The 27,248-nt window shown below is 38.6% G+C and overlaps 1 protein-coding gene across 6 annotated transcripts in view; it reads left to right on the forward strand.

Moving 5' to 3' along the window:
• Window positions 1-27,248, forward strand: part of LIN54 (lin-54 DREAM MuvB core complex component) — an 81,326-nt gene that overhangs the window by 21,031 nt on the left and 33,047 nt on the right. For all 6 annotated transcript variants that reach the window (XM_004472665.5, XM_058296484.2, XM_004472667.5 and 3 more), the window contains exons 3-4: window positions 213-336; window positions 9,238-9,380. In XM_004472665.5, coding sequence (XP_004472722.1) covers window positions 213-336; window positions 9,238-9,380 — 267 coding nt within the window. The remainder of the gene's footprint in view (window positions 1-212; window positions 337-9,237; window positions 9,381-27,248) is intronic.

Consider the following 27,248-nt stretch of genomic DNA (forward strand, 5'->3'; position numbering starts at 1 on the left):
AATGCAAAGGTATTATTAATGCGTGGACTTAAGGTTGTGATCATGTTAATATTTCAGTGAATGACTGCATTTTATTAAGTTAAATGTTTTTAACATTAATGGTATTGTCAGATGAGCTGCTTTCAAGTATATTTATATGTATCAATCTTCTGTTTAATTGAATAGGTGTTTTATAAAAACAAATGGTCTTCATAATTATTTATATGTTTCAGATTGCTAAGAAGCCTCGAACACCAACCTCTGGTCCAGTAATCACGAAGCTGATCTTTGCAAAACCAATTAATAGTAAAGCAGTTACAGGACAGACAACTCAAGTATCACCACCAGTCATTGCAGGTTATATTTCTTTATGGTTTGTTAAACTATATATGTATCTTCCTTTTAGATTTAAAAAAGGCTGTTCTGCCACCTGAAAATGTTTTAGTGCAACAGGTATATCTTATTATACACCAAACTAGTTAATGAGAAATGTTACTTATTAAATATGTGTTTCAACCTAAGTGCCTCATCTTAAATCAATTCATGACTTTAGTTTCCTTTGTTTTTAGTAGAATCTTATAGCGAAAGTAGCAAAATCTTAAACTCTTCTAATACTAGCTAACATTTATATAGGGTTTCTTCATACAATTCTAAGCTCTTTATATTAATTCATATTATCCTCCACCAGTCCTTTGAGGTAGGTTCTAATAACATCCCCATCTTGCCAATGAAGAAACAGGCATTCAATAAGAAAATGATGGAACTGGGATGTAAATGTTTCCAGACTACATGTACTAAGTCTAATAGCTTTAAATTAATACAGATGGGAATTTAATATTTCATGGTTCCTGTTTTAATTTTTAGTTGTCTATGAATAGAAAATTGTCACAATGATAGTAATTATTTTAGTGATAAAAGAATTTTAGCTATATTACTTTTACCAGCAAACTCCTTAGGGAGACCCAATTCTCTTTTATTATATATATTTAAAATTTGTCATCACCAGTAACTACAACATTTTAGAAATCTTAACTTCAGGTGTTCCATTTACTTTATTGTTCCAGTTTACCTGCCTTATTCTTCTAACCCAGCAATTCTTTGACTTTGAAATCCTTGATCCATTGACTTTCTCATGAATAATCACCCCTTTCTCTTTTTTTTAGGCTAGTAAAAAGAATTCATTTGAGATATGGGGGAAAGAACAGAGTTTGCTGAGAAATGGGAGAGAAAAACAGCAATACATACCAAGATTTGGTGCGGGCCCCTCTAGGCAGAGAGAGCCAATCACCCCTTTCTCGACCTCAGATTCTTTCTTACTTAATTTAGAGTGCTTGATCCATCATTATCACTGCCTCACAAACACGATTGATTCTTTTTCCTCTCCTTCTTTAATTGTCTGGTTAAGTTCAACTCTCCTTACTCTTTGCCTGGCAAGCAGCTATACACACAGCTCAATAGTTCTAGAGAATATGACACAGGCATGGTGACTGGTCTTTAATTCAGAGATATACTAACATTATTCTTTTCACGAGTTAAAAGATCATTTCTAATTTTCATAGTGCTAAAAAGTTTGTGAAAGTACCTGTGTATGATAGACTTTTGATTAGATTACCCTTCCCTGGAATGGAGTTAGTTAACTTCAAATGTTAATTAACCATCTGTAAACAAAGATTAAAACCACCTAACATTCTCTTGGATAGATTTATAGATGGTATTAACAGAGCACCTCTGATGTGAATGGCACTTGCCATTTTCATCAGTCTTTGAATTGTTTGTAGGGAGGCTTCTTATTTTAGCAAGTGAAAGAAGGGATGGAGAGTTTGGTTTGAGAACAGTGTTAAGTGAGTGTTCTCTTTCTACTTTGGTCCTCAGTAGAGAAGGGTTATGATGATGTAGGGGATTGATGTCTTGAGGGATCATGGGAGGTCCCACAGGAAGATTTGAAAGGGTTTGGATTTGGAGCTGTTTCAGGAAGTAAATTGCAATTGGCTGAATGTGAATAAGGCTTGGGATGTATTGATAAAAAAGGGACCACACTCCTTTGGGAGGCTTTGGGTAGATGATGGCAATTAATTAGGATGAATGTCTCAATGCAGTGTTGTTTATTCTTGCATTTGAGAGTCCCTTAAAATTTTATGGGGGAAAATTGTATGTTAGACAGTAGTAGTGTTTGCAGAAGTGTCTGAAGAATTTTGGTTAATATGAAAAGTCCACCTCTTATATTTGACCATCATGGGTATTTGGATCATTTATATTGTGTTGCAGAGTAATTGTAGCTTTATCTTTTAATTACAGACAGACTTAGCCCTGCCAAAATGCATTAAATTCTGTTAAATTTCACTAGAATTGTTCGCATTAAATTCAGTGTGGAGGGATAAATTCTACCTTTAACTAGTTCTTAACTTAAGACTTTTAAAATTCAATATAGGGTGGCGGACTTGGCCCAGTGGTTAGGGCATCCGTCTACCACATGGGATGTCCTTGGTTCAAACCCCGGGCCTCCTTGACCCGTGTGGAGCTGGCCCATGCGCAAGGAGTGCCGTGCCACACAGGGGCATCCCCCACGTAAGGGAGCCTCACGCCCAAGGAGTGCGCCCCGTAAGGAGAGCCGCCCAGCGCGAAAGAAAGTGCAGCCTGCCTAAGAATGGCGCCACCCACACGGAGAGCTGACACAACAAGATGACGCAACAAAAAGAAACACAGATTCCCGTGCCGCTGACAACAACAGAAGCAGAGAAAGAAGAAGATGCAGCGAATAGACAACCGGGGTGGGAGGAAGGGGAGAGAAATGAATAAATATAAATCTTTAAAAAAAATAAAATAAAATTCATTATAGAGGGAAGTGGACTTGGCCCAATGGATAAGGCATCCCCCTACCACATGGGAGGTGCGTGGTTCACACCCAGGGCCTCCTTGACCCCTGTGGAGCTGGCCCATGCGCAGTGCTGATGTGTGCAAGGAGTGCCGTGCCAAGCAGGGGTGTCCCCCGCGTAGGGGAGCCCCACACGCAAGGAGTGTGCCCCATAAGGAGAACCGCCCAGCACGAAAGAAAGCGCAGCCTGCCCAAGAATGGCGCCGCACACACAGAGAACTGACACAACAAAATGACGCAACAAAAAACATTCCTGGTGCCGCTGATAAGGATAGAAGCAGTCACAGAAGAACACACAGTAAATGGACACAGAGAGCAGACAACTGGGGAGGGGGAAGGGGAGAGAAATAAATTAAAAAATAATAATAAAATAAATCTAAAAAAAAAATCAATATAGGGAGTAGTTGTGGCTTAAGCCATTGAGCACCTGCTTCCCACATAGGAGGTCCTGGGTTTGGTTCCCCATGCCTCCTAAAAACCAAAAAAAACAACAAGCAAACATGATTCAGAGGAGCCAATGTGGCTCTGTTGTTGAACGCTGGCTTCCCACCTATGAGGTCCTGGATTCAGTCCCCAGCCCTGGTACCTCAAAAACAAACAGAAAAAAAAAATCCAAAAGAAGTCAAATTTTAAGCCATCAAAAGTAGCATTCTTCGGATTGTCTTATCACACGGAGGTTCTATCATCTTTACATTGTAACTACTGTTTTTTCAAAGTCTTTTTAGATTTTTTTTTGAAGAAAGACCTTTTTTTTTTTTTACTTTTAGTCAAGATAATCTTAAATTTGTGTAAGTGATTTTTCTAAAATACAAATCTGATCTTATTACACCCTTGCTTTAGATTTTCCTGGCCTTATTTGTTTGTGTGGGGTTCAGATTCAATGCCAGTGATTTCTTTTCTTTTTTTTTTTGAGGGACCAGTGCTGGGGATTGAGCCTGGCACCTCTGTGTGGGAAGCTGGTGCTCAACCACTGAGCTGCAGTTGTTTTTTTGTTTGTTTGTTTGTTTGTTGTATTGTTTTTAGGGGATATTGGGGATCAAACCTGGTACCTTGTATGTTGGAAGCAGGCACTCAACCACTTCCCTGATTTCTTAATAGCCAAAGGCATTTTTTATCTAATCTTTGCACACCTTTTTCAGTTTCACATATCAGCTTCAGACTTACTGATCTAACTTATTTTAAGAGATCAGGAAATGGACTGTGTTCTATTAGGACTTGGGATCTTGGCACTTTTCCGTTTATCTGGAATGTCTTTCTTTGCTGTTCTTAGTGTTATCATATATTTCTTTCCTTTGGCTTACCTCTCTCTACCTTTCTTGGACGTTTTTGACCTTTAGGTATAGTTAGATATTGTTCCTCCATCGTCTCTTATGTAGTCCCATAAAACTTGACAATACCTACCAAACACATACCTTTTATTAAACAATTTCTAAATTTCAGACTGGCTCTTTTTTTTTTTTTTGACTTATCCCCCCACCAAGATGGCTTCCTCATCTGTCTGCTTGTTGTTTCTGCTCACTGTTTGCACTTGTTGTCTGCTCATGTCCGCTTGTTGTCTGTTCATCATCTTTAGGAGGCACTGGGAGCTAAATCAGGACCTCCCTTGTGGGAGGCAGGTGCCCAACTGCTTAAGCCATATCTGCTCCCTGTTCATTGTATCTGCTTGTTGTCTGCTCCTTGTGTCTACTTGTTTGCTCATCATCTTTAGGAAGCACTGGAAACCGAACCCAGGACCTCCCTTGTGGGAGGCAGGCACCCAACTGCTTGAGCCACATCTGCTCACAAACTGGCTTTTAACTTTTTAAAATTAGTCACACTATATTGTACTACTTACTTTGCTTGTTTCTTTCCCTTACTACACTTAAGATATTCTTTGATGATAGTTGTTTTATCTTGTCTATCTTTCTTTCTCCAGTGCCTAGCACAGTTTCTGACATATAGCACAGTACAGTGAATGTGTACTGTTAAATGAATATATATATTATGGAGGTGATGTAGTGGGAGTTATTGGAAGACCTGGGTTTTCATCATGGTTCTTCTATTGATTTTATTTGTGATCTTGGGTAAATATGTTATTTTTTTCATCTTATTTCTGTAAAATGTAGTAGCCAACAACCTCACAAGACAGTTGGTGATTAAGTGAGATACAGAGGTCCTCACTATCAGAATGAGGTGTAAGATTGCTACAGGGGAGGAAAGTTTATCACAATATGAAAATATTCACTAATAAACTAATCTCTTATAGAATTAATCCTTGCTGAAATATTCTAGCTTCCTGTCCCAGCCTGTCTCATCTGTGGCTTTTTGGAGTGTGTCTTATTTTTGATTCTTGGAGAATACTTGACATTAGAGTGCAGATGTCTTGCTAATTGATTTCAAGGTAAAATTGTATGTCTTGCAAACTTTCTTGAGCCAGTCTCTGGAGCAAAGGATAAATAGGGATTGTGGAGTTAAATTGGATAATCAGGAGAAATGCTATTTAGATGATAGCCAAGTAGGCCCCTCAAAAAGAATAGTTTAAAAGGGTGTGGAGGGTTTTGGGGAAAATAGATGAAATCTTTTAATATTTTGGCAGAAATGACCTTCTCTATGATCACATTGCACCTATCAAACAGAAGTTATCATTGTGCTATCATACCATTTTTCAGAAGAATACTCTTCCTTTCAAATCTGCAATTGATTTGCTCTTTGTTCATCTCAAGTTGGTGTAGTTGAGTTTTTGCTACATATGTACAGGAAAAAAGTGAAAGTTTTACTTTTTATTTTGTTATTTGCCATGAAATTTTCATCCCTTTTTAAAGTAAATTCTTTTTTGTTTTTTTTAAAGATTTGTTTTATTTATATATTTTCCCCCCTTCTCCTCCTACCACCCTGGTGTTTTTGCTGTCTGTGTTGTCTTCTTTTCTCATTTTCTCTCCTCTGGGATTCACCAGGATCGATCCTGGGCAACTCTGATGGGGAGAGAGGTTCCCTGTCAATTGTGCCACCTCAGTTCCCGGTTTCTGCTGTGCTTCACCTTGACTCTCCCCTTGTCTCTCTTTTGATGCGTCATCATCTTCCTGCGTGACTCACTTGAGCGGAGCACTCACCACACGGGAACTCATGCAAGCACTTGTGTGGGTACTGGCTCAACACACAGGCACTTACATGGGTACTGGCTTGCCATGCAGGCACACTTTCTCTTCTTTTTCACCAGCAGGCCCCAGGGATCAAACCCAGTTCCTCCCATATGGTAGGCAGAAGCTCTTTCAGTTGAGCTACATCCAATTCCCAGTAAATTCATTTTAAGTGGTCTTTTTCTGTTACCAGTTATCTTCAGAAATCAAAAATTTCCTATATGAATGTTTCCTGAAAAGTATGTAATGCCTGACAAATATAAAATTATAGTAGTAATTATTAGTGATGAGTATTTTGTGAAATATCTTTTTTGGTAATTTCTTTTCTTTACATGATGACTTTTGGGGCTCTGGGCTCATCCCACAGTTATTAGCTTTGGAAACCGGAATAGACAAATGTTATTTTATGCAGGCCCTACACTTTAGGGTGGCCTTCTAAAAATGCTTGATGTAGATTCACTTAGTTCATATAGAATTAACCTGCTCAGTTGTGATGTAATTCAGGCGAAAACCAGCATTCAAGGGAATGTTGAATTGAAAATCATTGTTATGTGTCAGTGAAATTAAATTACCTATGTACTACAAAAAATTGAAAAAATTATATTTAAATACTTTTAAAGTTTGTAAATGTCAGATGAAACACGATTTACCTTTTATTTTATTTTTTTAAAGATTTATTTTATTTATTTCTCTCCTCTTCCTCCCCAGTGTTTGTTCTCTGTGTCCATTCACTGTGTGTTCTGTGTCTGCTTGCATTATCCGGCGGAACTGGGAAACTGTCTCTTTTTTTGTTGTGTCATCTTGCTGCCTCAGCGCTCTGCGTGTGCGGCGCCACTCCTGGACAGGCTGCGCTTTTTTTCATGCAGGGTGGCTCTCCTTGCCGGGCACACTCCTTGTGCGTGGGGCACCCCCATGTAGGGGGTGCATGGCAGGGCACTCCTTGTGCACACACTGTGTATGGGCCAGCTTACCTCACGGGTCAGGAGGCCCTGGGGATTGAAACCTGGACCCTCCATATGGTAGAGGGACGCTCTATCAGTTGAGCCACGTCTGCTTCCGATTCACCTTTTAAAAAAGAGATTATGTATGCTTTGGCACTATTATCAGGAAAAGTGACTCAGAAGCTGTTAAATGTTCGTTTCCTGTTTTGTCTTTCTCATCCCTATTTTTTCCCTTTCTCCTTCCCTTCTTTCATTTCTCTAGCTGAATGTATAAGTTAAATCATAGCATCTAAAGATTAGAGGAGATTTTAGAGATAATTTAGTTATCTTTCCTACTTCTTAGGTGCTTGTATTAGTTGGCCAAAGGGTGCTGATGCAAAATACCAGAAATTGGTTGGTTTTTATGAAGAGTATTTGGGGTAGGAGCTTACAGATACAGGGCAGAAAGCATAAGTTACTTCCTTCACCAAAGTCTATTTTCACATGTTGGAGCAAGATGGCTGCTGACATCTGTGAGGGTTCAGGCTTCCTGGATTCCTATAGGGTCAGCTATTCTGTTTACCCCCGAAGGTCAGCTGAAGACTATCAGGTGAACAGCTGTGTCTCTCCCTGGGGTTTCTACCATGTCTAAGGAGCCATCTCTATTCCTCTGTGCACTTCTCCTGGCTCAAGTTCTCTCTTCCTGGGGCTTGCTTCCCTTTTCTCTTTGTGCTTTCTTCCTGGGGCCCAGCTTAAGACTGCAGCATCAAATTCCAACATCAGAAACCCTCACCTCTGTTCTTTGCTGTGCCTTTTATCTGTGAGTCCACCCACCAAAGGGTGGGGACTCAACGCCCTAATGATACGGTCCAATCAAATCCCTAATCATAACTTAATCATGCCCAGGTACAGACCGCATTATAAACATAATCCAATATCTATTTTTGGAATTCATAGCCATATCAAACTGCTATAGTACATGAAGGCCATCTTTGACCCATGGATTATCCAGCATCTGCTTAGTACACCTTCAGTGAGTAGAAATGCACTTCTGTTGAAACAAACAGTCATTTTATTTGGAAATTTTTATTAAAAATTCTTCCATAGTGCTGGGCTAAAATTGTTCTGTTTCTGTGCTTTAGGGCTAGTGCTGCATCCAATGGGATATAGATTGGTTCTCATCCATCAGTATGACAGCCTAGATCAGTCAGAGTAATCTCAGTTTTCCTGCTGTAATAAACAGTTTCCAAATATTGGAAGCTTAAAAAAAATCACCCAAGTTTTAGATTTTATTCATATTTCATGATTACCTATATGTCCACTGCAGATTGAAAAGGGGGCTCTTCTTATCATAGTCACTAAGGGACCCAGACTGACAGAGTAACTACTATCTTGAATATGCCAGAGGTAAAGAAAGCTTTGGAAAGTCTCGCATAGGCAGAAAATGCTCTAGTCCAGAAAGGACAGACATCATTTTTACATATTACTCTGGCTAGAACTAGTCACTTGGCCCTATTCCAACCACAAGAGATAGCAGGTAAAATTCTAGGTGCCCAGAATAGTGTAGAAGTACTTGTGAATGGCACTAATGACTACCATACAGTCTTTCAAGAATTTGGAAATGTCTTGTCTTTGTATTTCTCTCTTGCCTAGAATAAAAGTTCTTAGTATTTCCATTCATTGCAATATGATTTCCAATTCTTTACGTTATCCAGGCTCACTGCATTTTTTCCATGTTCTCCCTGAAGGATATTGTCCAGAAGGAATACAGTATTTCTAACGGGATCTGACCAGTGCAGATAGAAGAAACTTTTTTTTTGATTATGGCAGTCTAAAATCAGTGTTAAACCAGACAGTGCTGGTGCTCAAGTTAGTTCAATAATTGTTTTTTTTCCCCATAGGTGTTGATTTAAATTGTATCCTACATGGTTTAAATTAAGGAAAAAAAGTTGAGTTCAATTTCTGACTTTCAGGAGCTATTACATACGGCATGTTGCTTAGCTGTCTTGGACCCATTTTCTGATAGGTATAATGTAACAGAGTTTATGAGAATGTGAGTGAAACTGTGAAGATTTTATGTAAAGTGATATTAAGTATTAATAAGAAGTATTCTTGTTTGATTCTGTAAAGGTCCACCACAGTTCAGTCACAGTAAATTGTTTTTAAGTTCCTGTGTTGATACATATGAAATGGTGAACACATGTACTACATTCCTTGTAGGTATCATAATCACATCTTTTTTTTTACCAATCAATTTTATTGAAACATATTAATAAAGCATACAGTCATCACATACATTTTTTTACTGTCATTGAAAGAGTCAAACTGATGTGCTGCCTCTCATTTGCAGGTAGGGTTCTTTCACAGTCTACTCCCGGAACTCCATCAAAGACCATAACAATATCTGAAAGTGGTGTTATTGGATCAACTTTAAATTCTACAACACAGACACCAAATAAAATAGCCATCTCACCTTTGAAATCGCCAAATAAGGTAAAAAAAAAAAAAAAGCCCACAAATGCCAACTATTGTGGATGATGCCTTTATATTCTTACTAGTCTCTTCAGATATTTTAGTTTAAGTATATTCCTGAGCAAGTCATAGGCATTTAGTGAATACTGGGTGGATTTAGTAATTGAGGATAGTTGACAATAAATCATTACTTTAAACACATGGTAATACAGGAATCATCTTGCATATTAAGATGGTTTCCATGGCCCATATGAATGTGGGTACAACAAAAATCTTTTGAATGTGTATATTATGTAAGTGTTCAGTCCCTCTCCAGTTAGTATTGCAGCAAAATTACTGTCCTTTGGATAAGGCACATATATAGTGATTAGTGTAAATATAATGGTAAATGTAGCCTTATTATTATTTTAAATTCTTGCTGTCTTCTACTTAGCCTGTCCTGAGCTTTATAGAGATCTGAGCTTTGGCTGGCTAATAATACTCAGAGTATTAGAAATTGCCATCAGATGTCAGTAATCATATTAACTGTTTTTTTTTTTTTTTTTTAGTTCAAGTACAATTCATTCAAGGCATATAAAAACTTTTCATATTTTGTTTTCATCTTATGGTGGCAAAATACCTATCATTTTACTATTAGGTCAGTAAGGAGTCTTAGCTCACTTACCTGAAACATTCAGATGTCATTATGCCAGGATAACATTTTGAATAAATTTTGTTTTAAGAAACACATTATTCAGGTGGAAAGCCAGCATTAGTATTCTGTAAAGTTCTACCATTGTGAGTCTGGAAATATACTGCCCTTTATACCCTTCTTCCATAACTTGTTACTATTCCTAAGTAACATTTTTACATTTTTTCATAAGTCCAGCTTTTAGTTTCTCTTTTAATGAGACTTGAATATGATGTATAAATCGGATGCCTGTTATAGTTTATTAAAATGAGATTTGACCTGCATAAAAATAAAATTATTTGCCTAAATGGACGCAATTCAACAGATTTTTGAGTGCTTACTATGTGCATGCCTAGTGATAGACACTGGAATAAAAGCATGGGTAAGATAAGGTTTTTAATTTTAAGAAGTTGGCAAAATAATAAGGGAGTTAGATTTAAAATTGCCCTAAAGCATCATAATAGTCACAGGTGGATTGATGGGTTCTGCTGTATCAAGGAAGGTTGATAAAATGGAGGCAATTGTTGAACCATCTTAATGGGTTGCTGAGTCTTGTCTTTGGGGAACAGTGGGGGCAAGTTGGATTGAGGTAATATTATACATGAAAGAATAAGAAGTATTAGTAGAATTGTACATTTAAAAGTGGTAAAAATGGGAAATTTTGGGTTGTATATTAAAAAGAAGGCCTAATGACTGCATGTGAGGGTTTTAGAAAGGGGAAGACTTGAATAATAGGGTAGATGGTGGCCCTATGGGCTAGTATGATTGGTGTATGGATTATACCTGATGACATACAGTTAGGAACGCACTTTGTTTTTCTCCTGTCTTTGCCTTCAGCTGTACCATATTGTGTTTCCTTCCATGCCTCTTAAGACAATGTTACTTTTAACTGTAAGAACAAGCCTTATTTTGATGATTAAAATGTATAGGTGTGAAACATCAGTTGACTATCAAAAAGTTATATCCAATTTAAAGTTTCTCTTTCCCTCAATTTAGGCCTATTCCTGGCTCAGGAACCTGTTGTGGAGGAGTGTCTTCAGTTCCTTCATTCTTCTTCCACCTTTCTGCTTTTGGCTTCTGATTGGAAGGAAGAGTAATGGAGAAAGGACAAATTTTTATCTGACCGGGGCTGTTGTAAATCCACTTGCAGGTGTCCTTGAGGCAGGTTTCCAAATGTGGTCTTTAGAGGAGTTGTATGTTTAGGATATTTTTTGGAGGCCCCTTTTGAATATATCCATATTGCTCAGTTCCCTGTCATGGGTATGGTGTGCAATCCAGCAACCTTTTGCAATCTCTCCTTAGCTTTTGCTTCCTGCCATCTACCCTACAGCCTGTTAGTGCTGAATTCTCTTACTCCAGAAGACACATGTCTTTGGCAGGGTCCCATCAAGATGTCCTAAGGCCTTCTGCAGCATCTACTTGGCCAGTGGGAAACCTAGAGAGCTTGGTAGTAGAAGCATAGCTTATCTGACTGCTGTCATCTCTGTCCTTGCTCTGCCATTGTGACAGCTCCATCTAATCTGCTTTCAGAATTCCTTAGGCTGGAGCCAATTTCTTTGTTCACATATACCCTAAACTCTTGGGGATATGTCTCAGGTTCTCCAAAGATAGACTAAGATGTGCTTAAGAGTTTCTTTATCTCAGTAAGTTGCCAGCCAATGATTAAGATGTCAATTTCCTCTTCTTGGAATTATCATCCAGTCTTTCCCAGAGGATTCTTAGAGCACCTCTGCCCTTGTTCTCATAGAAGTGTAAAGGCCCAGCATTCTCTGTGCTTAAGAATTCCCTTCTATTTCTAATATATATTTTTTAAATAGATAAGAAGTTGGTGATTGGACTCTATCTTTTAGTAAGTCTGACATAAATGCCATATCCCTCTCTTTAGAATGTGGTGGTGTTCACTGTGTGTAGTTCTGAGGTTTGGGTCTTCACTTCAGCCAAATTCTGAGATTTGGAAAATGTCCTATTATCCCGTTACACTAAAGAGGCAAATAAAAGAAATAGTAAGTTTGGACAAAGTGATGTTGCTTGGTTTAGGACATGTTTGTCATTGAAGTACCCACTAATTATCTAGGGGTGGGTGCCAGTAGGAATAGGCAGTGGCTAAAACTGTTGATGTAGATGAGATCACCCAGGGAGCATGAGGTTTTGTGTTAAGTAAAGAGAAAAGAAAGCAGGACTGAACCACAGAATATTAAGTATTAGTAGAAGGATAGGAGCCAGTAGAAGAGAAGGAACATAGAAGAGGTAGGAAGAGAAACTAAAAAGAGTGGGAAGAGAAGATAATTTCAAGAATTTCAAAAAGGATATTGGACCACAATTGCAAATGTCATGCAAAAGTTAATTAAGAAAAAGATTAAAAAGGATTTTTAAGAGATCTCCTTGCTCCCATTGATAGGGGTCAAAAGGAAACCCCAGGCACCCATTCTGTCCTACCTGCTAATACTTAAAGTTATCACAGTCTGCCTTCAAATTTATATTACTTCATGTAAGGTAAGAACTTTACAATAGAGTACTTCCAGTTCCTCCCTGCCATCTTTGTTGTATAATGTTTTTAAATATTTTGCTTTTACATGTTGTAAACTCTATAATGTATTTTACTGTTTTTGCTTTAGACAAAATTAATTTTTAAAGTTAGTTAAATGAGAAAAAGTAAATCCTTCCCATTTACTTTCATTTTGACATTGTCCTACACAGTTTATTTCTTTGTATAGATCCAAACCCCAGTCTGATGTTAAACTCCTTCTCCCTGAAGTACTTCCTTTAATATTTCCTTTAAGTCTACTCATAACAGATTCTCTTAGGTTTTTTTTTTTTTTTCAGGAGGTACTGGGAATGAATCTGGGACCTAGTACATGCAAAGCAGGTGCTCAGCATTGAGCTACACCATTCCACAGCTTTTTACTTTTTATTTTTGTCTGAAAACATCTTAATTTTTGGGAGAGATTGTTGGGTAAGAGATTTTGTGTTGACAGTTTTTCCCCTAGTACTTTAAAGATACCAGTCCATTGCCTTTTACCTTGCATAATGTGATGGTTAGGCTAATATGTCGACTTGGCCAGGAAATAGTGCCCAGTGTTTGGTCAAGCAGTCACTGGGCTAATTGTAATACAAGGGCATTTCATTGACTTTAATCATTAGTGAGCTTGATTGCATCTTTGGCTGATTACCTCTACAATCAACTGAGAAGATTGCTGTCAGCAAAGAGTGATGTCTCGTCCATTTAATTGAAGGCCTTAAAAGAAGTGATTTCAGCATTCAGAGAGAGAATTTCTATCTCTACTCAGACAGCCAGCGTGTCCTGGGGAACTCATTGAGGATCTTCATGGGAGTCTCTGGCTTGCAGCCTGCCCTGCAGAATTTGGACTTGTGCATCCTCACAGTCATATGAGACAATTTTATAAAATCTCATATTATTTACAAATATCTCCTGTCAGTTCTGTTTCCCTAGAGAACCCTGACTAATACATTTTAGTACTGGGGGTGGTTCTTGAGAAACACAATCTTAAAAATGAGATTTTTGAATTTGTTTTGTGGTTTTTTGAGTTTGGCTGTCTATTCTGACTAGATTCAAAGACCCTAATGACTGTTTTCAATAATCAAGAGGACACTGACAGTCCATGGTGCAAGTTGGCAGTAAAGATACACAAAATATCACCACCTTCCATGCTAATTAGAGGGAAAGCTTTGATAAGAGTGTTTTTAACACCTTAACTGAGTTTTCTGGAGATAAAAGGTACAATGATGTTGGCTGGCAGTTCCTATGTATGCTAGATACAGTTACAAAAGAAGAGAATGAGCTGCAGACTTAAAATTTGCAACTTAAGCACCACATGAATGATGTGAAAGTTTCTTTGTGTGTCCTGAAAGAAAATCTTTTGTGTAGCTGCAGACTTGAGATTTCTGAAAACCATACCCGTTCTCATTGTACGAGTAGCAGAGTTGCAACGGAAGCTAAAATCCGAACCTTGCATCATGTCTCCCGTTAAAGTGAGGGCATTGGTTGGAAAAATCCTGAGTATTGGGATGGAGACATTTGGGTTGATGATAATGGCAGTGGGGATATCAAACCCCAAATTCTGCTGAGACTGCCAGATAAACCTGTAATGGTCTGCCCTGAGGGGACAACCACCCAACCTCCAGCCTGCAAGAAGGAGTCACCCACTGGACTTCCAATCTGTCCCAAGGAGTTCTGACCTCCACCCTGCCCTGAGGAGACGACCACCCAACCTCCAGCCTGCAAGAAGGAGTCACCCACTGGACTTCCAGTCTGTCCCAAGGAGTTCTGACCTCTCTCTGCCCTGAGGAGACAGCCACCCAACCTCCAGCCTGCCCCAAGGAGTTTGCCATTCACCCCCACTTGAAGAGATTATTCCTGTCTCACCAGATGAAACTGCAACAGAATGCCCAGAGGTAATTGACTTCCAAGCAGTTCTTAATGCTCCTCCTTACCCACTGCCACCACCCCTCTTTTCTTCGAGACCTATAACTAGACTACAGTCACAACAAGTTCCCAAAGAGGAAGTACAAAGTGTGACTCATAAGGAAGTATGCTTTATTCCAAAAGAATTGCATGAGTTTCCCAATTTATATAGACAGAAAAGGGGAGTATGTGTGGAAAGGATTAAGGGTATGGGATAATGGTGGAAGGAATATAAAGTTGGATCAGGCTGAATTTATTGACATGGGTCCACTAAGCAGAGATTCTGGATTCAGTGTTGTAGCTCCGGGGATTTGAAAGGGCCCTAATAGTTTGTTGGGTGACTGACTAAAACAAAAGATGGTCGACATTGCCTAAGGTTGAGATGCCAGAAATAGCCTGGTATATTGTAGATGAGTGGATCCAAAACTTAGAGGGGTTGGAATGTTAGAATGAATTTACCACCTAAGACCAGTCCAACCCAGGAATGTTCAGAGGACATACCTATCACCAGAATTGTGAGGAATAAATTGTGAAACTAATGCCATCTTCCCTGAAGAGCTCCGTGGTTGCTCTTCTCTGTGGGTCAGATATTACCATAGGAACTGCTGTCATAAAAGTAGAATCCTTAAACACTGTGGATATGATCAGATCCTGGGCTGGCAGAAGCCAAACAGCAGCACTTAATTGCCAAAGACAAGGTGGGCATGATTGTCATGATGAAAAGCAGGTTCAGCAGCATTCAGAATAGTCCAAGGTGCATAGACCAGTGATACTGACTAGTAGATCATGGGGGACCTAGAAATAAAATAGATGGGCAGTCTGCTAAATTTCTACTTGATCTGTATAAGCAGAAGAGTACTAGGTTGAGTGAACAGAAGCCAAACCTGAATTACAGAAAGAGTCAGTTCCCAAACTTGAGACAGTTTATAGACCCAGAGCCACTTGAATGAGGGGAGGGCCAGGTCCCCTTGGGGAAGGATCCTGTTATACTGCCAATAATATGTAATGTTACTCTTCCTCTCAGCCTTCCCCAAAGAAATGTACTGCTTTTTACCAGGGTAACTGTGCATTGGGGAAAAAAGGAAATGATCATACTATTTGGGGATTATTAGACATTGGCACAGTGACCCAATATGTCACTTTGGTCTGCCAGTCAGTGTAGGGATTTATCGTGGTCAGGTGATTGATGGAATTTTGGCTCAGGTAAAATTCGATCAGAGTAGTTATTTCCCCAGTTCCAGAATGCATTATTGGAATAGACATACTCAACAACTGGCAAAATCCTCACATTGGTTCCCTGACTTGTATAATGAGGTATATTATGGTAGGAAAGTACAAGTGGAAGCCACTATAACTGCCCCTATCTATCAAAATAGTAAAAGAGAAGCAATACTTGATTCCTGGAAAATTGCAGAAATCAGTGTCACCATCAAGGATTTGAAGTATGTATGGGTAGTGATTCCTACCACATCCCCACTCCTGTTTGGCCTGTGCAAAAGACAGATGGATCTTGGAGGGTGACAGTGGATATGGTAAACTTAACCAGGTGATGACTCTAATTGCAACTGCTATTCCAGATATGGTATCATTGCTTGAACAAATCAATACATCCCCTGGTATCTGGTATGCAGCTATTGATCTGGCAAGTGCTTTTTTCTCAATTGCCATGAATGAGGATCACCAGAAACAGTTTTTTTTTTCAGCTGGCAAAGCCAGCAATATACCTTTAATGTTCTGCCTCAGGCCTATGCCCTAATATTGTCTGCAATAACCTTGATCATCTCTTCCTACCACAAGACATCCCACTGGTCCATTATACTGATGATATCGTGTTCATTGGATCCAGTGAGCAGGAAGTAGCAATTACTCTAGACTTATTGTAAGACATTTGTGTGAGAGAGGATGGGAGATAAATGCAACAAAAATATAGCGGTCTTCCACCTCAGTGAAATTTCTCGGTGTCCAGTGATGTGGGGCATGTTGAGATATCTCTTCTAAAGTGAAGGATAAGCCCCTCCTACAACCAAAAAGAGACACAATGTTTAGCTTGCCTTTTTGGATTTTGGTGATGTATTCTTCATTTGGGTGTGCTACTCTGGCCCATTTACCAAGTGACCAGAAAAGCTGCTAGTTTTGAATAGGACTGGAACGAGGAGGCTCTGCGACTGGGCCATGCTACTGTGCAAGCTGCACTACCACTTGGGTTTGGTCCAGCAGATACAATGGTGCTGGAAATGTCAGTGGCAAATAGAGATGCTGTTTGGACCCTTTTACAGGCACCTGTAAGAGAATCACAATGCCGACCCTTATGTTTTTGCTACAAAGCCCTGCCATCCTTTTCAGATAACTACTTTCCTTTTAAGAAACACTTTTGTCCTTCTCCTGGGCCTTAGTAGAGACTGACTGCTGGGCCACCAAGTTATCAGACCTGAGTTGCCTATCATAAGTTTGATATTGTCTGACCCACCAAACCACAAGTTGGACATGCACAGCAACACTCCCATCATAAAATAGAAATGCTAAATACGAGATATGGCACAAGTAAGTTACGTGAGGAAGTGACCCAAATGCTCATGGTTACCACTTCTGCCATATTACCTTCTGTTTGCCAGGCAACAGCTATAGCCCCTTGGGGAGTTCTTACAATCACTTGATTGTGGAAGAGAAAACTATGGTCTGCTTTCCAGATGGTTCTGCATAATATGCAGGTACCACCCAAAAGTGGACAATTGTAGCACTGCAGCCCCTTTCTGGGGTGTCCCTGAAGGACAGTGGTGAGGAGGAAATTCTCCCATTGGGCTGAACTTTGAGCAGTGTACCTGGTTGTTCATTTTCCTTGGAAGGAGAAATGGCTGGAGGTGTGCTTATTTGATTCATGAACCATTGCCAGTGGTTTGGCTAGATGGTTTGGGTCTTGGAAGGAATGTGATTAGAAAATTGGTAACAAAGAGTTCTGGGACCAGAGGTATATGGATAGACCTTTCGGGGTGGGCAAAAAAACATGAAGTTATTTGTCTCCCATGTGAAAGCTCACTAGAGGGTGACTTCAGCAGTGGAAGATTTTAATAATCAAGTAGATAGGATGACCTCTTCTGTGGATAGCAGTTAGCCTGTTTCCCCTGCCACTACTGTCATTGCTCAGCGAGCTCATGAACAACATGGCCATTGTGACAGATAGGAATGGAGTTTATGCTTGGACTCAGCAACATGGATTTCCACTCACCAAGGCCAACCTGGCTATAACCACTGCTGAGTGCCCCATCTGCCAGCAGCAGAGACCCACATTCAGCCCCCAATATGACACTATTCCCAGAGGTGATCAGTGTGCTACCTGGTGGCAGACTGATTACATTGGACCACTTCTGCCATTGAAGGGGCAGCGATATGTTCTAAATGGGATAGACACATACTCCAGATACGGCTTTATCTTCCCTGCACTCAATGCTTCTTTCAAAAACTTCCATCATTGGACTTACTGATTATCTTTTCCACTGTCATGGTATTCCACACAGCATTGCTTCTGATCAAGAAACCCACTTTGCAGCAAATGATGTGTGGGAATGGGCACATGCTTATGGAATTCACTGGTCTTACCATATTCCCCATCATCCTGAAGCTGCTGGACTGATGCAATGCTGGAATGGCCTTTTGAAGACTGTTATAGCACCAACTAGGTGGCAATACCTTTCAGGGCTGAAACAGTGTTCTCTTGGAGGCTGTATATGCTCTAAATCAGTGTGCACTCTCTGGTGCTGTTTCTCCCATGGCCAGGATTCACAGGTCCAGGAATCAAGAAGTAGAAATGGGAGTGGCACCACTCACTATTACTCTAGTAATTCACTAGGACAATTTTTGCTTCTTGTCCCCCCAACCTGAAGCTCTGCCAATCTACAAGTCTTAGTTCCAAAAGAAGGTGTGCATCTATAAGGACACACAACAACGATTCTATTGAACTGGAAATTTAGACTGCTCTCTGGCCACTTTGAGCTCATGCCTCTGAATCAGCAGGCAAAGAAGAGACTTACTGCACTGGCTGGAGCAATTGATCCTGACTATCAAGGGGAAATAGGACAGCAACTACACAATAATGAATGGTAAAGAAGAATTTGTCTGGACTACAGGAGTACCCTATGGTGTCTCTTAGTACTACCATGCCTTGTGATTTAAGTCAATGGAAAACCGCAACAGCCCAATCCAGACAGAATGGACAATGGCCCAGAATCTTCAGGATTGAAAGTTTGGGTCACCCCACCAGGCAAAGAACCATGGTCAGTGGTGGTGCTTGCTGAAAGTAAAGGAATGTAGAATGGGTAGTGGAAGAAGGGAGTGATAAATATCAACTTTTACCACATGACCAGTTAACAGAAACCAGGACTGTAATGGTCATGAATATTTCTTGTTTTGAGTATGTTTGTATTTGTACATAAAATGCATATCTTTGTTTTCTTCCCTAACCTTTTCCCTTATCACATGACATAAATTGTATTAGTTTCATGTCGTAGTATTTAAGGGTGTCAAGTTTGAGAGTGAATATTTTTTGCAAGGACTTGTACCCTATTCTGGAACACTTTAGTGTGTTTCCAGTTGTACATAGACCTATTGGGTACTGTTAGGTGAAAATAAGAGAAAGAATATGTTACTGTTAAATTATTTAGAGATTAAGTGTAGTTTAAGGGGAAGAGTATGGTTGGTTGCAAAGTTGACAAGGATTGGGCTGTGGTGGTTATGATAATGAGTCAACTTGGTCAAATAGAAGTGCCCAGCTGTCTGGTCAAGCATTCACTGGGCTAATTGTAATACAAGGGCATTTCATGGACTGTAATCATCAGTGAGTTGATTGCGTCTGTGGCTGATTACCTCTACAATCAGCTGAGGAATTTGCTGTCAGCAGTGGGCGATGTCTCGTCCAATCAATTGAAGGCCTTAAAAGGAGAAGTGATTTCAGCGTTCAGAGAGACAATTTCTTCCTCTGCTTCAGACAGCCACCGTCTCCTGGGGAATTTATTAAGGACCTTCTTTGGAGTCTATGTCTTGCAGCCTGTCCTGTGGAATTTGGATTTGTGCATCCCCATGATTGTGTGAGACAATTTTATAAAATCTCATGCTATTTACAGATACTCCTTTCGGTTCTGTTTTCCTAAAGAGCCCTGACTAATATACATAGTTTCTGGTGAGAAATATACTATCATTTTCCCCTTTGTCCCTCTGTAATATGAAAAATTTTTTTTCTGGCAGCCTTCAAATTTTTCTTTTCATATTGGATTTCTCTGGTATGATCTAGATATGTGTATTTTTGTTCTTTTTTTCCTAAAAGAAAAAAATATATCCTATTTCAAAAATTCTTGGATATGTGATTTGTTGAGTTTTTTTAAAAATTGCCTTTTGAAAACTTTTGGCTATTATTTAAATGTCACATTTTTCCTTGCCACTCTAGGACTCCAGTTTCAAAGATTTTATACTGTTTGAAATAGTTTCAGAGCTCTTATCCAAGAGCTGCATTTTGTTTTTCTCTTATTTTTCTCTTTATTTTTCAAAATTTTCTTTGTGCTTTACTTAGGTTATTTTCTAATGATATCTTCAAATCATTAAAATTCTTCAGTTATGTAAAGTCTACTAATTAGCCCATTGAAGACCGTCATTTCTAATAATTGTATTTTTTAGCATTTCTATTTGACTCTTAACAGTTTCCATCTCTCTGCTGAAATTCCCCTTGTATTTATTGCATGATGTCTACCTTTTTCACTAAATCTGTTAACATTAATCATTCCTTATCTCTGAGTCTGGTTCTAGTTTTATTCTTGAAATGACCACCTTGATTTTTAAGTTTGTACCACAAAGTTGGAAATAATATTCTATTAAAGGTAAGGGAGATTGCTCAAAGAGTGACACTGGGCTGGTGATTCATTATCAAATACGATCAGAGAGAGAAAGAGTTAAGGATAGGTAAACTTTAGAAGAACTGAAATTCAAGAAAGTTAAGGGGTTGCAGAGCTTGGGTTCTAGAAAATTGGCTCAGAGAAATGAGGGTTAGAATCCTAGAGAACCTCTTATTTTCTAATGGTTTGAGAGTAAATATATATTCTTTAAATGTAAGTATTCTTGAACTATAAGCCCTGGTCATGCTTTGTATAATATTGATGGATACTTTTTTTTTAATGTCTATTCAAGTCTTTTTTTTTTTTTTTTAAGATTTATTTATTTCCCCTCCCCCCCACCCCAGTTGTCTGCTCTCTGTGTCCGTTTGCTGTGTGTTCTTCTGTGACCGCTTCTATTCTTATCAGTGGCACCAGAATCTGTGTTTCTTTTTGTTGAGTCATCTTGTGTCAGCTCTCTGTGTGTGCGACGCCATTCTTGGGCAGGCTGCTCTTTCTTTTGCACCGGGCGCCTCTCCTTACGGGGTGCACTCCTTGTGCATTAGGCTCCCCTACGTGGGGGACACCCCTGCGTGGCACGGCACCCATTAGCACTGCGCATGGGCCAGCTCCACACGGGTCAAGGAGTCCCGGGGTTTGAACTGCGACCTCCCATGTGGTAGGTGGATGCCCTATCCATTGGGCCAAGTCCGCTTCCCGGTACTTCTTTTTTTAATGTTTTAATGATAAACATGAATGCATCTTTAGAAATTCTTACTCTCCTTTTGAGACACAGGAAACTATCCTTGAATTCGCCTTTTTTGCATTGCTAGCCAGTTTTGCTCTCCTACCCAGGGTAGTGCTTTCTCTTTTGGCCTTTATTTTTGTAACAGATATTTCCTGGTTGACCTGCCTATGGTAAGTAGTTGAATCATCACGTAGCAATTGAGAATCCAGAATGTATTTGACTGCCATGTGAGGAATTTCAGGGCCTAAGCTATGAATAGACAGTAAAACTTTTTACTTCTCTGATTTCTTTGGTCTGTATAACTTCTTAAAGTTCTCATACTTTTAAGTCTTCTGGCTTCGAAGAATGCTACCAAGCTTCTACAAATTTTAAATTAAACATTTTACTTGCATTATCATGTTTCTATCCATTAATCTTCTTATTTTAAAAAATCCATTAGTTTGCTTTATCCTTTCTTGGATATCTTTCAAATATTTCATCAAGTATATCACTGTTTAGAATTCACTATTTGTTTCAAGGTTTTTTTTTTCCTTTCAGGTAAAATTTTATGTATTCTGAAATATGTAACTCCTAAAGGTACCATTGAATGAGTTCATACAACATGCACACATCTATGCAAACCAAGTCTATTAAGATAATGAACTTTGCCATTACCCAGGAAGTTAACAGTTAATTTTTCCCCCCAAACCATTTCTGCATGTTTCAGGATAAAGAAAGTAACCTTTAAGTGATAGATTAACAGGGATAATAGTAGTCATTTGATAAGTTTTGGTTAAAAAAAAAGTCATTTTAAAGTGTTTTCTAGAAATTGAGAAAATGACTCTAAAAATTGTAAAAAAAATTCCTTTGCTTTTAGTTCAGATAGTTGCCATCTTTTTTAACAAGTCAATTTTATTGATACATATTAATAAAGGATATAATTCATCTAAAGTGTAGTCATTGATATTTGGTATAATCACATAGTTGTGCAATCATCACCTCAATCAGCATTAGAGCATTTTCATTATTTCAATAATAATAAAAAAGCAAACAAGAAAATTCTTATTTTTACTAAATTGAAGGATGATGTAAGTTGTTAAATCGTTACATATAATTTTTGATGATAGAACATAACGTGAATTTTGGTATATTCAGAAGGAATTCATGGGACGCAGACTTGGCCCAGTGGTTAGGGCATCCGTCTACCACATGGGAGGTCTGCGGTTCAAACCCCGGGCCTCCTTGACCTGTGTGGGGCTGGCCCGTGCGCAGTGCTGATGTGCACAAGGAGTGCCATGCCACGCAGGGGTGTCCCCTGCATAGGGGAGCCCCACACACAAGGAGCGCGCCCCGTAAGGAGAGCCGCCCGATGCGAAAGAAAGTACAGCTTGCCCAAGAATGGTGCTGCACACACGGAGAGCTGATACAACAAGATGACGCAACAAAAAGAAACACAGATTCCCATGCTGCTGACAACAGAAGCGTACAAAGAAGACGACGCAGCAAATAGTCAGAGAGAAAAGACAACTGGGGTGGGGGAAAAATAAATAAATTTTAAAAAAAAGAAGGAATTCAAAGAAATACTGTATATTATTGCTATGAACATATTTCAGTTCATATATATTTATTTGTAAGAATGTTTTTCAATGTTTATATTTGCTTAAAAATAGAATTGGTGCTCAGGTCTTTCACTCTAGCAATCTGTAATAATCATCAATGAATATAGGAAGTAATTTTAGAAAACGAGCCCATCTTTTTTGAGGGATGCATTAAAATCTTTTTTATATTTTTAATAACAATTTGTAATATATTTAAGTTGCTTTGGTTAATTGTATATAATGATTGTATTGTTAACTGTTCAGAATAAATTATTTAACACTTAGAGCCTTATATAAAGGTCATAGGAAATAATGTTTTTAAAATATTCATTTATATACATATTTTGTTTCTGAGAAGTATGTTAAAAGAATTTCAAGTAAATCATATGGTATGTGAGTATATCTCAATAAAACTGCTGAATAAACAAAAAGAATTTCAAGCATAGAATTATTACATTAGGGGATATAGAATTCAGATACCAATTCACAGAGGTTACGGAATGATATAAATTTGATTGTTAAAGAAGACCTTATCTATATTTTTAAAAATATAGTAGGTAATAGTGATTATTAAAATATTCTATTTGATTCCATTGAATGTATTTTAAAAAGGGATTTGAGAGTTTTATTTTAATATGCTAATATTTTAATAGGTTGTAAATTTGATTCTTTGCAACTATTTAGATATATGATTAAAATTTTTGGATATCAACTTAAAAATGTGCAAGGAACTACCTAGTTTTTCAAAATTTTTATAGAGAGTGTATTAGTCTGCCAAAGAAGTGCTGGTGCAAAGTACCAGAAATCTTTTGGCTTTTATAAAGGATATTTGAGGTAAAATCTTTCAGTTACAAGGCCCTCAAAGAGTCCATCTCAAGGTTGCTTTCTAACCAAAGTCAGTTAAAGCAAGATGGTTGCTGATCTCTGTGAGGGTTCAGCCTTCCCCTGTGGGTTTCTTCTCTCTCAGCTGCAGGCTGGCATAGGGCCTGTCTCTCAGGCTTCCCCTCTCTCCTGGCATAGGGCTCCTTTCTTTCAGACTCTTCTATCTCTTCCCTTCCTAAGGTCAGCTGCAAACTATAAGGCGAATGGCTCATCTCTCCCCTGGGCCCCAGGATCAAAAATGACAGGTCGGGAAGCAGACTTGGCCCAATGGATAGGGCGTCCGTCTACCACATGGGAGGTCCGCGGTTCAAATCCTGGGCCTCCTTGATCCATGTGGAGCTGGTCCTTGCGCAGCGCTGATGCGTGCAAGGAGTGCTGTGCCACGCAGGGGTGTCCCCTGAGTAGGGGAGCCCCATGCACAAGGAGTGCGCCCCGTAAGGAGAGCCGCCCAGTGCGAAAGAAAGTGCAGCCTGCCCAAGAATGGCGCTGCACACACGGAGAGTTGATGCAGCAAGATGACGCAACAAAAAAAGAAACACAGATTCCTGTGCCGCTGACAACAACAGAAGTGGACAGAAAGAACACGCAGCAAATGGACAGAAAACAGACAGTGGAGGTGGGGGTGGGGGGGAGAGAGAAATAAAATAAATCTTAAAAAAAAAAAAAAAAAAGAGGTCTTCTGACTTGTGTCTTCTTGAGTGAATGTCCATTTATATCAGCCAGCCAAGGAGGTGGGGACTCAACCTGAGTTATGCCCTACTGACATAGTCCAATTAGAAGCTCTAAATTTATTTTATCAAGTAAACTTAATCAGAGGCCCCTCACTAATTTAATACAATCAAAGGGTGTCACAGCCAGAGGAATAGATTAGTTTACAACATAATTTTCTCTTTGGGATTCACAAAAATAATCTCAAACTGTCACAGAGGTTATGGAAGGAAACATTTTTAAAGAGGACTACATTATAAAACTTTTTATCTAAGGAAAAAAGATTGTGATACATGCAATATTTAGATGTATATACATTCTACAAATATAAGATGGAGTAAAAGAATGCAGATGCAGGTCGTTTTGTTTTATATGCTTACTATTAGATAAAATAGGTTTAGATTAGATTATATAACTGCATTTGTAAAGTGTTCCATAGTGGCTTGATGGTCTTCAGTAAATAAATTTATAACTTGAGTAGTGTGAAACTTGAGGTGATATTTTTGTGTTATTTTGTTTCATGGCTGTTTAGTATCCCAGAGTACCATAGACATAATTCATATTGTTGGATAATTTAGGTCTTTTGCTTTCAGTAACCCTTCAGTGAACATACTTCTTGACATGTTTGTATGTAATCATATTTCATTAAGGTAAATTATCAAATCAAAAGGTGTATACATTTTTAAGGCTTTTGATTTAGTTTGTCAGGGCATCCTACAAGAAATTAGTACCAGTTTTCACCATTCCTAGCAACCTTTGCCAACACTAGGTTGTATTTTTTTTTCTTTTAATTCTTTAGATTATGTACTTTTAAATCTGTTTCTTCCTCTCCATCTCCCTGTTACACACTTCTTTTGTACAACTTACCATCTCTGACTAGGATTTTTGCTTTCTCTCACCTTACTTCCCATCCATCCTCCACGCTACCACTAGATTTATCTTTCTAAAGCACTTCCTTGTCTTTTGAAGATCAAGTTCTTCTAGGAGTGGATATATAAGAATTCACAGTCCTGTCCCCAGTGGTACCAAATTTTTTACCAGTTATCTCTTCTTTCACCAATGCAGATTCTGACTTGCTATTCCCTGACAAATTCAGAGTTTTCTTTTCTCCACATTCTTTTATATCTTTTCTATGCTGGTATCTAAATTTGAGTATTTCTCTCTATTATTTCTGCCTGGTGAACTCTTAACTGTTTTTTCAAGGACCAGCTAAAAAGTTCTTGCTTGGTTAAGACTTTTCTAGTTTCCCCAGGCTGTCAGTCACTCTCTATCCATTTCTGTAGTTGTTTTTATGACTAATTGCTTATATATCTGGCACCCCTACTAAAATGGGAGTTGGCTAAAAAGAGTTTCTTAGACATCTTTGTAACCTTAAAGATATTAAAAGATATTAATTTGCTATTCCTGGCTTCATTATCAGCTAAAGGAAAAAAAGCCAGTGTTAACTATTAATATGTAATAGTTAATCAGAAGGCATTTGAATAGTAGATTATTTTTGGAGCAGTTTTAGGTATTAAAAAAATTGTGCAGAAGATAGAGTCCCTTTACCTACCCCTAATTTCCCTTACTGTTAATGTCTTGCATTAGTGAGGTGCCTTTGTCACAACTGATGAACTAGTATTGATACTTTAGTAACTGAAGTCCGTAGTTTATAATACGGATCACTCTGTGTGTTATACAATCTTACGAGTTTTAATAAATGCATAATGTCATGTGTCCATCATTCTGGTGTGATACTGAATAGTTTCACTGACCTAAAAAAATCCTCTGTGCTCTACCATTACCCTGCCCCTTACCCTACCCCCTTACCCTACCCCTGAACCTTTCACAAACACTGATCTTTGTAATATCTCTATTATTTTGCCCTTTTTTCCTCTGTTTTTAAATTATTCCACCTCCTCTCCCCTCTTTCACCCCCCTCGTTGTTTGCTTGTTTTCTCTTTAGGAGGCACGGGGAACCAAACCTGGGACCTCCCATGTGGGAGAGAGGTGCCCAATCGCTTGAGCCACCTCAGCTCCCTGGTTTGTTGTGTCTCCATTATCTTTCCCCTTTGTGTCTCCTTGTTGTGAGAGCTTGCCATGCCTGCCCATCACACCAGCTCACCTTCTCCAGGAGGCCCCAGGAACTGAACGTGCACCTCCCATGTGGTAGGCAGGAGTCCATTCACTTGAGCCACATCTGCTTCTCTTTGCCTTTTATAAAATGCCATATAGAATCATAGAGTGTAGCCTTTTCAGACTGTCTTCTTTCACTTACCAAAATGTATTCAAGGTTTCTCTGTGTCTTTTTATGGCTCGATAGCACATTTCTCTTTATTGCTGAATAATATTCCATTGTATGGATGTGAGCGTTGGCTTATCTGTTCATCTATTAAAGGGCATCATTGCTTCCAAACTTTGGCAATCATGAATAAAACTGCTATAAACATTGATGTGCAGGTTTTATTTTTTATTTTTTAAACAAATCAATTTTATTGATACATATTAATAAGGCATAAATCCATCCAAAGTGTAGTCAATGGTATTCAGTATAATCACATAGCCGTACATTCATCACTTCATTTTTAGAGCATTCATTATTATAATAAAAAACAAAAAACTCATTACCTCTCAATCTATGCCACCACTACCACACATAGCTCCTATTCTATTTCTGTCTCTAGTTTATTTGTATTTATATTTTGTAAAAACAGTCTTATATATGCAATATTACCCATATTCGTATTTCACATGAGGTTTTGCTATGCTATACAGTTCCATGTTACATTTTTTTAGTTTTCCTTCTAGTAATTTACATGACCTTAAACTTTCTCTTTCAACCACTGTCATACCCATATAATAGTCCTGCTAGTTATAAGCACCATTTCTATTTATTTCCAAAGATTTACAACTGGTTTACCATAACTGCACAGATTAACCCTCAGCTTTTCATTCTTTACCCTCATTCTGTTTTCTGGTGACCTGTATTCTAATTATTAATTCCATGAGTTTAAACAATATATTTAGTTCATAATTGTGCAATCATACAA

This window comes from Dasypus novemcinctus, chromosome 1 (genome assembly GCF_030445035.2).
Source record: "Dasypus novemcinctus isolate mDasNov1 chromosome 1, mDasNov1.1.hap2, whole genome shotgun sequence".
Classification (NCBI taxonomy): domain Eukaryota; kingdom Metazoa; phylum Chordata; class Mammalia; order Cingulata; family Dasypodidae; genus Dasypus; species Dasypus novemcinctus.